The sequence below is a fragment of the Megachile rotundata genome, chromosome 11 (genome assembly GCF_050947335.1).
Source record: "Megachile rotundata isolate GNS110a chromosome 11, iyMegRotu1, whole genome shotgun sequence".
Lineage (NCBI taxonomy): Eukaryota > Metazoa > Arthropoda > Insecta > Hymenoptera > Megachilidae > Megachile > Megachile rotundata.
The window spans coordinates 15,350,491-15,363,450 of record NC_134993.1 but is presented as its reverse complement, the minus strand read 5'-3'; the positions used below and the strand labels follow the sequence as shown (position 1 = coordinate 15,363,450).

Sequence of the window (12,960 nt, the reverse complement as noted above, 5' to 3'; positions counted from 1 at the left end):
AGGTTCAGAGGTTAGAACTCAAGGTTCAGAGGTTAGGACTCAAGATTCAGAGGATAAGACTCAACATTCAGAGGACAGAAGATGTTTAGGAAATGGTATGCACCTGTTTCGGTGTGGACTCCTCAGGTAATGAGATTTCAACGAGTTATACAGCTTGGATCGTAAAGGATACGTAAGGTAACCACATGTGACAAGAACACTGACCTACAGATGTGGAGGACATCAATATGAAGGATATTGAAGTAAACAAACATGGTCACTTGGAGTTAGAAATGAAGTTAGAGGTAACTTGAGAGGGTTCCAAATCTAGACTGAGGTTGCAAAGAATTTCTAACATGAGATGTAGGACAAGTTAGACTTGCAAATGGCTGAGCTTATACCTAGAGGGAGAACTTGAAGATCTTACATGTATTTTTGTATTCAAACATGGTAGTTAGGGAAACCTGTACGTGGGGAATGTGTGAGAGACACATGGACATGAGTGTAACTAGACTTGAAGCAAAGTCACCATCCTTATTTAGCAACATCCAGATACATGACAATAGAATTACCAGATGAACCTCAGCCTTAAAACTGATGATTCTAATTGATGATATGATACGACCAGTGGAAATATTTAAAAGGTACACCTAAACTTGCAAGAGACAATACCAAACTTGCGAAACCTCAGAAATTTTAATTAATTTAGCAAGTAATGAGTGGATGAGGACTTTCCTAACACCCTGTACACACAGCGTCCCACAATATCTCCCGGTCTGCCCACGATCTTCCATCTTTTCCTCGTCCGAAATCCACCCCTCTCCGTTTCTCGGACATCGAGTGTCTCTCCGTGTCTCTCGTTGTCTTCCTTTCACCGCTCGCATTCTTCTCCATCTCTTTCATCCCGTTCCCACTCGGTGCAGAATTGAAGTAGTCGATATCGTCCTGCGGCCTGTCTCGAAATTAAGAGAAAACGACGGACCACCCCGGATTTTTCTTTGCCCCTTTACTACACTTCTCTCTTTTTTTACCAGGTACTGGGGGTAGTTTTCGGAGTAGAAAATTAATCGTTCATGTTCACAATTTATAATAAATAAATGGATTGGGTAATTGTAAGATTTGTCGAATTAGCGATCGATCTCGAGGGGGTGATTAATAGGCATTCCTGAAACTGTCGTGTGTCGCGTGGCAGGGGACAATTTCGCATTCCGCTGCGAATTACAGCCTTAGTGTCACGATTTCTAGCTTGAAAGTTCAATACGTTCGAACTTTTACTTAGCTGTAATTGAAGGACAACCCTTAACTAACAACAAAACTTGAAGAAGTAAAATTAACTTCATATTAAATAATAATTATATGAAGGTTGTTACAAAGGAGTAAAATTTTGTGACTTCGTATGATTTCATAAATAACAACAAGAAGAAGTGATGTTATATGGAGGTTCTTACAAAGGGGTGAAATTTTGTGACTTCGTATGATTTCATAAATAACGTCAAAAAGAAATGATGTTATATGAAGGTTGTTACAAAGGGGTGAAATTTTGTGACTTTGTATGATTTCATAAATAACGTCAAGAAGAAATGATGTTATATGAAGGTTGTTACAAAGGGGTGAAATTTTGTGACTTCGTATGATTTCATAAATAACATCAAGGTGAAGTGATGTTATATGGAGGTTCTTACAAAGGGGTGAAATTTTGTGACTTCGTATGATTTCATAAATAACATCAAGGTGAAGTGATGTTATATGGAGGTTCTTACAAAGGGGTGAAATTTTGTGACTTCGTATGATTTCATAAATAACATCAAGGTGAAGTGATGTTATATGAAGGTTCTTACAAAGGGGTGAAACTTTGTGACTTCGTATGATTTCATAAATAACATCAAGAAGAAGTGATGTTATATGAAGGTTCTTACAAAGGGGTGAAACTTTGTGACTTCGTATGATTTCATAAATAACATCAAGAAGAAATGATGTTATATGAAGGTTCTTACAAAGGGGTGAAATTTTGTGACTTCGTATGATTTCATAAATAACATCAAGGTGAAGTGATGTTATAAGAAGCTTCTTACAAAGGGGTGAAACTTTGTGACTTCCTATTAATTCACAAATAACATCAACAAGAACTAACATTAAATAAATGTTGACAAGAAGGTAATAAATGACAAGGATATAAAATTTTGCAGCTCCAAATTAATTCATAAATAACATCAAGAAGAAGTGATGTTATAAGAAGGTTCTTACAAAGGGGTGAATCTTTGTGACTTCCTATTAATTCACAAATAACATCAACAAGAACTAACATTAAATAAATGTTGACAAGTAGGTAATAAATGACAAGGATATAAAATTTTGCAGCTTCCTATTAATTCATTAATAACATCAAGAAGAAGTGATGTTATAAGAAGCTTCTTACAAAGGGGTGAAACTTTGTGACTTCCTATCAATTCACAAATAACATCAACAAGAACTAACATTAAATAAATGTTGACAAGAAGATAATAAATGACAAGGATATAAAATTTTGCAGCTCCAAATTAATTCATTAATAACATCAAGAAGAAGTGATGTTATAAGAAGCTTCTTACAAAGGGTTGAAACTTTGTGACTTCCTATTAATTCACAAATAACATCACCAAGAACTAACATTAAATAAATGTTGACAAGTAGGTAATAAATGACAAGGATATAAAATTTTGCAGCTTCCTATTAATTCATAAATAACATCAAAAGCTAATCTTCCATGAACATCCTCTCCTGCTACCTTGATTATCTGAATAATCTGTTAACTTGATTATCTTAAAACCGACCACCAAACACAACCTCATCATATATTTTCTCAAAGACCAGCATCAAAAAACTTCCTATAAAAACTTTCTAGTACCCCAAGGGTTGAAACCCTCCGATTAACACAATTAAACAGGAAAATAAAACAATCTAACATCTGCATGCTAGGAACGGCCGGTGAAAGTGACCCGGTTAAACATTCCATCTAGAGAAACGTTTTCCAAAACGTTTAGAAAAGCGAGGCTTCTCTCGTCACCTCGATTTCAATTTTCCAGAACGAATCGTGCCGCATGTCAACGAGTCGCGGAATTTTTATCTTGTTTGCCGTATTTTTTTCTTTGTTTCTACCGGGCTCTTTCTGGAAAGCATCTCCGCGAGTACGTGAACGGCGTGTCGAGCGATCGAGAAAGCGGCTCGAAATTTCAGGTCGACGCACATACGAGGGGAAAAAAAACACACGAGAATATATGTGTGCGAGTGTACACGCCGGATAGACGCATCGGCGATAACTGCGGATCGATCCGTTTGCGTGGAAAAACGATAGGTCGAGCAGACCGGATGAAAAGTGGTGCGCGTTTATCGAGTACCTTGGGCGGTGGCGAATGTTTGGAAAACACGCTTTTCTGATCGCTATCGAACGCTATTATTCTTGTCATTTAGGAATAATTGGTTGGGGGTTTTTTTATTGAGGACTGCAGTGGGATTTTACTGGTACTATGGGCTTTTGGAGGGTAACTATAGGGACTAATACAGGGTAGGGGTGATAATAATAAGGGTTAGGTATCTTCATAAGGCTAGTGGACCTCCACAGGCCTCCATAGACCTCCATAGACCTCCACAAGTTTCTATAGACCTACATAGACCTCCATAGACCTCCATAGACCTCTATAGAGACCTTGATAGACCTCCATAGACCTCTATAAAGACCTTGATAGACCTCCATAGACCTCTATAGAGACCTTGATAGACCTCCATAGACCCCCATAGACCTCCATAGATCTCCACAGACCTCTGTAAACCTTCATAGACCTTCATAGATCTCCATAGACATCCGTAGATTTCTATAGACCTTGATAGGCTTCCACAGACCTCCATAGACCTCCATAGATTTCTATAGACCTTGATAGGCCTTCACAGATCTCCATAGACCTCCACAGACCTCCATAGACCTCCACAGACCTCCATAGACCTCCATTGATTTCTGTAGACCTTGATAGGTCTCCACAGACCTTCATAGACCTCCTTAGATCTCTATAGACCTCCATAGACCTCCATAGACGTCCATAGATCTCCACAGACCTCTGTAAACCTTCATAGACCTTCATAGACCTCCATAGACCTCCATAGATCTCCACAGACCTCTGTAAACCTTCATAGACCTCCATAGACCTCCATAGACCTCCATAGATCTCCACAGACCTCTGTAAACCTTCATAGACCTCCATAGACCTCTGTAAACCTTCATAGACCTCCATAGACCTCCATAGACCTCCACAAGTTTCTATAGACCTACATAGACCTCCATAGACCTCCATAGACCTCTATAGAGACCTTGATAGACCTCCATAGACCTCTATAAAGACCTTGATAGACCTCCATAGACCTCTATAGAGACCTTGATAGACCTCCATAGACCCCCATAGACCTCCATAGATCTCCACAGACCTCTGTAAACCTTCATAGACCTTCATAGATCTCCATAGACATCCGTAGATTTCTATAGACCTTGATAGGCTTCCACAGACCTCCATAGACCTCCATAGATTTCTATAGACCTTGATAGGCCTTCACAGATCTCCATAGACCTCCACAGACCTCCATAGACCTCCACAGACCTCCATAGACCTCCATTGATTTCTGTAGACCTTGATAGGTCTCCACAGACCTTCATAGACCTCCTTAGATCTCTATAGACCTCCATAGACCTCCATAGACGTCCATAGATCTCCACAGACCTCTGTAAACCTTCATAGACCTTCATAGACCTCCATAGACCTCCATAGATCTCCACAGACCTCTGTAAACCTTCATAGACCTCCATAGACCTCCATAGACCTCCATAGATCTCCACAGACCTCTGTAAACCTTCATAGACCTCCATAGACCTCTGTAAACCTTCATAGACCTCCATAGACCTCCATAGACCTCTATAGAGACCTTGACAGACCTCCATAGACCTCCAAAGACCTCCATAGACCTCTGTAAACCTTCATAGACCTCCATAGACCTCCATAGACCTCTATAGATCTCCACAGACCTCTGTAAACCTTCATAGACCTCCATAGACCTCCATAGATCTCCACAGACCTCTGTAAACCTTCATAGACCTCCATAGACCTCTGTAAACCTTCATAGACCTCCATAGACCTCCATAGACCTCTATAGAGACCTTGACAGACCTCCATAGACCTCCATAGACCTCCATAGACCTCTGTAAACCTTCATAGACCTCCAAAGACCTCCACAGACTTCCATAGACCTCTATAGGGACCTTGATAGACTTCCATAGACCTCCATAGACCTCTATAGAGACCTTTATAGACCTCCATATACCTCCATAGACCTCCATATACCTCCATAGACCTCCATAGACCTCTATAGAGACCTTGATAAACCTCTATAAACCTCCATAGACCTCGCTGGACCTCCATAGATCTCCACAGACCTCCAACAATCCTCCCAAGATTAATATCTCCTTACATCCCACACAAAACTACATCTACAACGTACTCAAACTACAACAGTAAGCTATTAAACTTCGTCAAATACTTCCCCGTATGAATAACGCGTAACAAGCGCCCAGCAAATTGTTAAGACCGTATGTTCAATCAGTCAGTAAAGGCAGACAGATAGAAAGTCTCGCGCCGGTTTAATTAAGCGGAACGCGTTGACGATGAAAAATTGTTGAGGAAATTTTAGTTGAAAAATACGGCAGGGTGGCAATTAGATTTGCAAATGGAATTGTCGATTATGGCCAGTGGCCTTTGCCGCTCGCTTACAATTTCATAAAGCCCCGTGCCTATATAATGGGGCTGAGGGCTCGGCCGACCCTGCAGGGCTTCCTGACGACGCAGATTAAATGTACTTCATGTAAAATTCAACGCGACCCGTGCTACCGGCTCGAAGGTACTTTCCTTTTTTTAAAAAAAAAAACAAAAGGGAAAAATTCCATCAACGGAGTCGTTTGTTTGCATCTCGGACCGACACCGGAACTGACAGTTATACGTTTATTTAGTTTGTTTATTTACGAAATTGCGGTTGTTTAAATTCTTGGGATATTTTGGAGAGTGTGACGCACTATTGACGCATTTTTGTGGTGCAATCTTGATGCATTTGTGATGCACTCGTGACGCATTTTTTTGACGCAATATTGATGCATTTGTGATGCACTCTTGACGCACTCGTGACGCATTTGTGACGCACTCTTGCATCTGTACGCACTCTTGACGCACTCGTGACGCACCTATGGCATACTCGTGACGCACTCATGACGCATTTGTGACGCACTCTTGCATCTGTACGCACTCTTGACGCACCAATGGCATACTCGTGACGCACTCGTGACGCACTCGTGACGCACCTATGGCATACTCGTGACGCACTCGTGACGCATTTGTGACGCACTCTTGCATCTGTACGCACTTTTGACGCACTCGTGACGCATCTATGGTATACCTGTGACACACTCGTGACGCACCCATGACGCACCGATGGTATATCTGTGATGCACTCGTGACGCACCCATAGTACATCTGTGACGCACCTATTTGTACATGTGACGCATTCATGACGCACTCGTGACGCATTTGTATCGGATTCGAGACGCATTCATGACGCACTCGTGACGCACTTCTTCAGCTATGAGTAATATTACTCGGATTTTTTATACGATTCGATTTAGATTTCAATTCCAAATTGCTATATCCCAGATTCCTATATCCCTAAATCCCTAAATCCCTAAATTCCACATTGCTATATCTCTAAATCCCTAGATACCTAAATTCCTAGACCCCTAAATTAGTATTTCCCCAAATAGTTATATCTCTGGATCTCTAGATATCTAGGTGGTTCCCCTAGATTCCTATATCCCCAAATTACTATATCTCCAAATCCCCAAATCCCAAATCCCAAATCCCAAATCCCAAATCCCAAATCCCAAATCCCAAATCCCAAATCCCAAATCCCAAATCCCAAATCCCAAATCCCAAATCCCCAAATCCCTAAATCCTCAAATCCCCAAATCCCTAAATTCCCAAATCCCCAAATCCCAAATCCCCAAATCCCAAATCCCAAATCCCAAATCCCAAATCCCAAATCCCAAATCCCAAATCCCAAATCCCAAATCTCCAAATCCCTAAATCCCCAAATCCCCAAATCTTCCAATCCCCAAATCCCCGAATCCCAAATCCCTACATCCCCAAATCCCCAAATCCTTAAATCCCCAAATCCCTAAATCCCCAAATCCCTAAATTCCCAAATCCCCAAATCCCAAATCCCCAAATCCCAAATCCCAAATCCCAAATCCCAAATCTCCAAATCCCCAAATCTTCCAATCCCCAAATCCCCGAATCCCAAATCCCTAAATCCCCAAATCCCCAAATCCTTAAATCCCCAAATCCCTAAATCCCCAAATCGCTAAATCCCCAAATTCCTAAATTCCCAAATCCCCAAATCTTCAAATCTCAAAATCCCCAAATCCACAAATCCCCAAATCCCCAAACCCCAAATCCCAAATCCCAAATCGCAAATCCCCAAATCCCCAAATCCCCAAATCTCCAAATCTTCAAATCCCTAAATCTTCAAATCCCTAAATCCCCAAATCCCCAAATCTCCAAATCTTCAAATCCCTGAATCTTCAAATCCCTAAATCCCCAAATCCCCAAATCCCCAAATCCCCATATATCCCTAAATTCCCTAGATACCTATATCCCTCTCCACACCCCAAAATTTCAAAGCCCCCAAACTCTTCCAATTTCAAAAAATTCTCGCACCCCAATATACGAACACAATAATCGATCATAGAACGAACGGTATCTAATCAGCGTCCGTCTCGCAGCTGAAAGGACTTCGATTGGAGTTAGCAATCAAGACGAGCAGCGTCGAGCACTTAACAAAGCGTCGAAAAATCAAGAAGAAAAAAGAGAGGCAACGTTTTCCCCTCGATTTGCAGGCTCTTTCAGCGATACGAGCGGAGGCCATCATCGTTCGAAAGAAAAAACGAAACAAAACCGTCGTCGTTGGCCAGCGATTTTCTCTAAACTCGCGATACATCGATCCTCTCCGACCCTCTCCATCTAACGGTTCGGAGGAATTCTCGTTTTTTTTTTTATTTTTTTTCATCGACGTCCGTCCGACGTCCATCCCCTTTTTCGTACGCTAAATACCGCAGCATCGCGAAATTAAAATATTGATCGAACAGCGTCGCGATGGAGAATACGAATTGCGGTGGATAGACGAGAAAATCTCTACGTCTGTTTCCAACGGATCGACGAACCCTGCTGCCCTCACCCCTTCGACCCCCTTCCGGCCACTTACGGGCCTCGAAGGGTGCCGCAGTGAGAAATAAAAAGAGAAAGGAAATGGAAAGATCCTGGTCGAATATTCGAATGTCAATGACTGGGTCGAACGCCAAACTTTACTCGATATCGACAGTTCCACGATTTCCGTTCACTTTTCAAACGCGTTTCTATGTACTGCTTTTCGCTCGTTTGTTTTTCACGGGAGATTGCATTTTTGCGATACGGTGCTTCTTGCTTTGTAGGTTTATTGGGTCGAGGATGACTGATGCATGATTGCGAAGGATTGAGAGTTTAGGGGTGTAATACAGTGACTAATCAAGGAGGTAAGGAGGTAAGAGTATAATGATTAATAAGGGATGTAAGATGGGGAGCATTTATGTCGTATGTTGATTATAGATGTTTCTGTCCATATTTTCTAACCTAACTAATTTAGTATAAAGGCTCTGATACTGTTGCAAAACTGTGCTTATGGTACGACAGCTTAGAGCTTGAAACTTGAGAAAAATGTCTACATAAAGATTTTCATGGATATTTTTAATAGGAAGTGACTTCCAGTTACTGATCTTTTAAACCGAGTCTGAGACTTGATACAAAAATGTAAACGAAAAGTCATGACAGAAAAGTTTAACAGAATGACACTTGTGATACGTCAAATTAAAGCTTGAAGTCCAAAGAAAATGCCTGCATAAATATTTCATAGCTGTTCTTAAGAAAAATTGACTGATTTGCAGTTGTATGGGTACAGGACCAATTTTAAGATATATTAAGCTTGATACTTGATATAAAAATATAAATGAAAAGTCATGACAGAAAAGTTTAACAGAATGGTGCTTATGATACGTCAAATTAAAGCTTGAAGTCCAAAGAAAATGCCTGTATAAATATTTCATAGCTGTTCTCAAGAAAAAGTGACTGATTTGCAGTTATATGGGTACATGACCAATTTCAAGATATATTAAGCTTGATACTTGATATAAAAATATAACTAAAAATTCATGACAGAAAAGTTTTACAAAATGACACTTATGATACATCAAATTAAAGCTTGAAGTCCAAAGAAAATGCCTATATAAATACTTCATACGTATTCCCAAGAAAAATTGACTGACTTCCAATCATATTAACAAATGACAATTTTGAAAACAGATCAAGCTTAATACTTGATACAAAAATATAACTAAAAATTCATGACAGAAAAGTTTAACAAAATGACACTTGTGATACATCAAATTAAAGCTTGAAGTCTAAAGAAAATACCTGTGTAGATATTTTGATAGTGTTAAGAGTTAAAGAAGCAAAAGACTTACCTGGAGCTCCTCCTTGCACTGGCGTTCTTCTTCGAGACTCATCCGCTTCTCGTGTTTCTTGTAGTAACGCCTCTTGGCGGCTTGTAGGTTGAACCACGTGTACGAGAAAGACTTCACGAACGGTAGGAGGGCCTCAATGAATGGATGGAACTCATCCTGCGAGCAAACGACAACAAACTGATTAGTGACGCCTTATGCTTTTCACCCCATCGAGAACGAGTTATGTTTCTCTCGTCAACCACTCACAGATTTCTTTCATTTTTTATACTATTAGTATACTATCACATTACTTCGTATACTATTAGTATACTATCACATTACTTCGTACACTATTAGTATACTATCACATTACTTCATATGCTATTAGTATACCATCAGTACATTTATTATCAAATAATTTTATTTTGTAAATGAAACTTCTCTGCGACCTTTGGTTGACTATAAAGATTAGGCTATGGGGTTGTCTGTAAATTTATTCAATTGGGTAGGAACATATCCTCGTTCTCGACAGGTAGAAATTTCATGAAGAAAAATATTTCAGTTTTTAATATGTCATCATGCATGATCTTTAGTTTGCAATATTTGGGATCAGCCTTCATGCAATTCAATTGGATTCACTCATGCAATATTCTTTAATGAAATATTCCCTCACATACAAACAATTTCTTCACACATTCTCTATCTCTTTCACAAAATTTTTGTACAAAGTTTGGAGGAGAAAATTTATTAAACAAAAACATAAATAAAATTGAAGGAACAAAATTTGTCTAACTAAAACACAAATAAAATTGAAGAACAAAATTTGTCTAACTAAAACACAAATAAAATTGAAGAACAAAATTTGTCTAACTAAAACATAAATAAAATTGAAGTCGAAAATTTGTCTAACTAAAACACCAATAAAATTGAAGAACAAAATTTGTCTAACTAAAACCTAAATAAAATTGAAGAACAAAATTTGTCTAACTAAACCATAAATAAAATTGAAGAACAAAATTTGTCTAACTAAAACACAAATAAAATTGAAGAACAAAATTTGTCTAACTAAAACATAAATAAAATTGAAGGAACAAAATTTGTTTCACTAAAACACAAATAAAATTGAAGAAACAAAATTTGTCTAACTAAAACACAAATAAAATAGAAGTCGAAAATTTGTCTAACTAAAACATAAATAAAATTGAAGAACAAAATTTGTCTAACTAAACCATAAATAAAATTGAAGAACAAAATTTGTCTAACTAAACCATAAATAAAATTGAAGAACAAAATTTGTCTAACTAAAACATAAATAAAATTGAAGAAACAAAATTTGTCTAACAAAAACATAAACAAAATTGAAGAACAAAATTTGTCTAACTAAAACATGAACGAAATTAAAAAAGAAAATTCATGTAAGTAAAACATAAAGGGAATTAGAAATAGAGAGGTTGATTTGGGGTCAGACCTAAATTATAACGGAACGTTCCCCGATAAAAGAAATCGAAAAAGAAAATCACGGACGTCCGAAGGAAACCCGTCCGTTTTCCCTTATCGTAGCTTCGAGCTGTTCCGGAATCGAAACGCCGGCGAATCTCAGTTTCCGGTCCGCGGGACGAGAAAAAGAAGACTGCTCGAGCTTCTGTCGATCGCTCGAAGAACGAATTCCTTTGTGAGGCAAATGCCACCGAGCAACCCCCTCGTTTATCGTCGAAAGGGATGTAAACATCATTTTACGAGAATGAATCTATCGTTCGACTCCCTGTCGATCGATCTCGATAACTTATAGTCACTTTTCAAGCTCGTCGAGTCTTTATAAAGAGACATTTTATGTAAGGAGAAATTGATACTGATATGTAACAAAAGTATAAGTTTGTAATTGTTTGATTGTTTATAGAGGGACAGTTTTTGTAAGAAGCTTTGGAGACTGACAAGGAATGTACTCTTTGTGAGTAGTTGCTTAAACCGCCGCTAGAGGGACGGCAGGTAGACCTTTCTCGCAAGTAGTGACTCGTGGTTTCGTCCACTCTTGGACATTTTCGTTTCAAGTCTTTTAAAGTTGATTTTCTGCAGCGAGTGATTAAAATTGTTTAAGAAGAATTAATCTGAACCGTGAAAATTTCTTTGGCAAATATTATAGAGCACTTTGGCAAACATTATGGAGGTAATCTTACACTGGGAAATTTTTGTATTAAACAATTTAGATGTAACTTAAACTTAAACACCTTCATGAAATATGGTAGAACTCAGGGCTAAGCTGGAACGTAAAAATGCTTGGATGTAACAACCTAGACCTAATTTAAACATAACAGATCCCTTCATCAAGCATCCCAGACCTTAAAACCAAGCTGAAACTCAAAACTGCTTGAATCTAACAACCCAGACCTAACTTAAGCTTTAAAGAAACACCCTCATCAAACATCCCAGAGATCAGAACCCAACTGAAACCTAAGAATCTTTGAATCTAACAACCCAGACCTAACTTAAGCTTTAAAGAAACCCCCTCATCAAACATCCCAGAGCTCAGAACCCAACTGAAACCTAAGAATCTTTGAATCTAACAGCCCAGACCTAACTTAAGCTTTAAAGAAACCCCCTCATCAAACACCTTAGAGCTCAGAACCCAACTGAAACCTAAGAATCTTTGAATCTAACAGCCCGGACCTAACTTAAGCTTTAAAGAAACCCTCTCATCAAGCACCCCAGAGCTCAGAACCCAGCTGAAACCCATAAATCCTTGATTCCAACAACCTAGACCTAACTTAAACTCAAAAACCCAACTCCCCAAGCACCCCAGAGTTTAGAACCCAGCTGAAACCCAAAAATCCTTGATTCCAACAACCCAAACCTAACTTAAACTCAAAAACCCAACTCCCCAAGCACCCCAAAGCTCAAAACCCAGCTGAAACCCAAAAATCCTTGATTCCAACAACCTAGACCTAACTTAAACTCAAAAACCCACCTCATCAAGCACCCCAGAGTTTAGAACCCAACTGAAACCCAAAAATCCTTGATTCCAACAACCCAAACCTAACTTAAACTCACAAACCCAACTCCCCAAGCACCCCAAAGCTCAAAACCCAGCTGAAACCCAAAAATCCTTGATTCCAACAACCTAGACCTAACTTAAACTCAAAAACCCACCTCATCAAGCACCCCAGAGTTTAGGACCCAGCTGAAACCCAAAAATCCTTGATTCCAACAACCTAGACCTAACTTAAACACAAAAACCCAACTCCCCAAGCACCCCAAAGCTCAAAACCCAGCTAAAACCCAAAAATCCTTGATTCCAACAACCCAAACCTAACTTAAACTCAAAAACCCAACTCCCCAAGCACCCCAAAGCTCAGAACCCAGCTGAAACCCAAAAATCCTTGATTCCAACAACC

General features: G+C 39.2%; 1 protein-coding gene across 17 annotated transcripts in view; it reads right to left on the bottom strand.

Moving 5' to 3' along the window:
* The window catches only part of NfI (Nuclear factor I), a 96,983-nt gene that overhangs the window by 67,106 nt on the left and 16,917 nt on the right, over positions 1-12,960 (bottom strand). For all 17 annotated transcript variants that reach the window (XM_076536900.1, XM_076536905.1, XM_076536908.1 and 14 more), the window contains one exon: positions 9,593-9,748. In XM_076536900.1, coding sequence (XP_076393015.1) covers positions 9,593-9,748 — 156 coding nt within the window. The remainder of the gene's footprint in view (positions 1-9,592; positions 9,749-12,960) is intronic.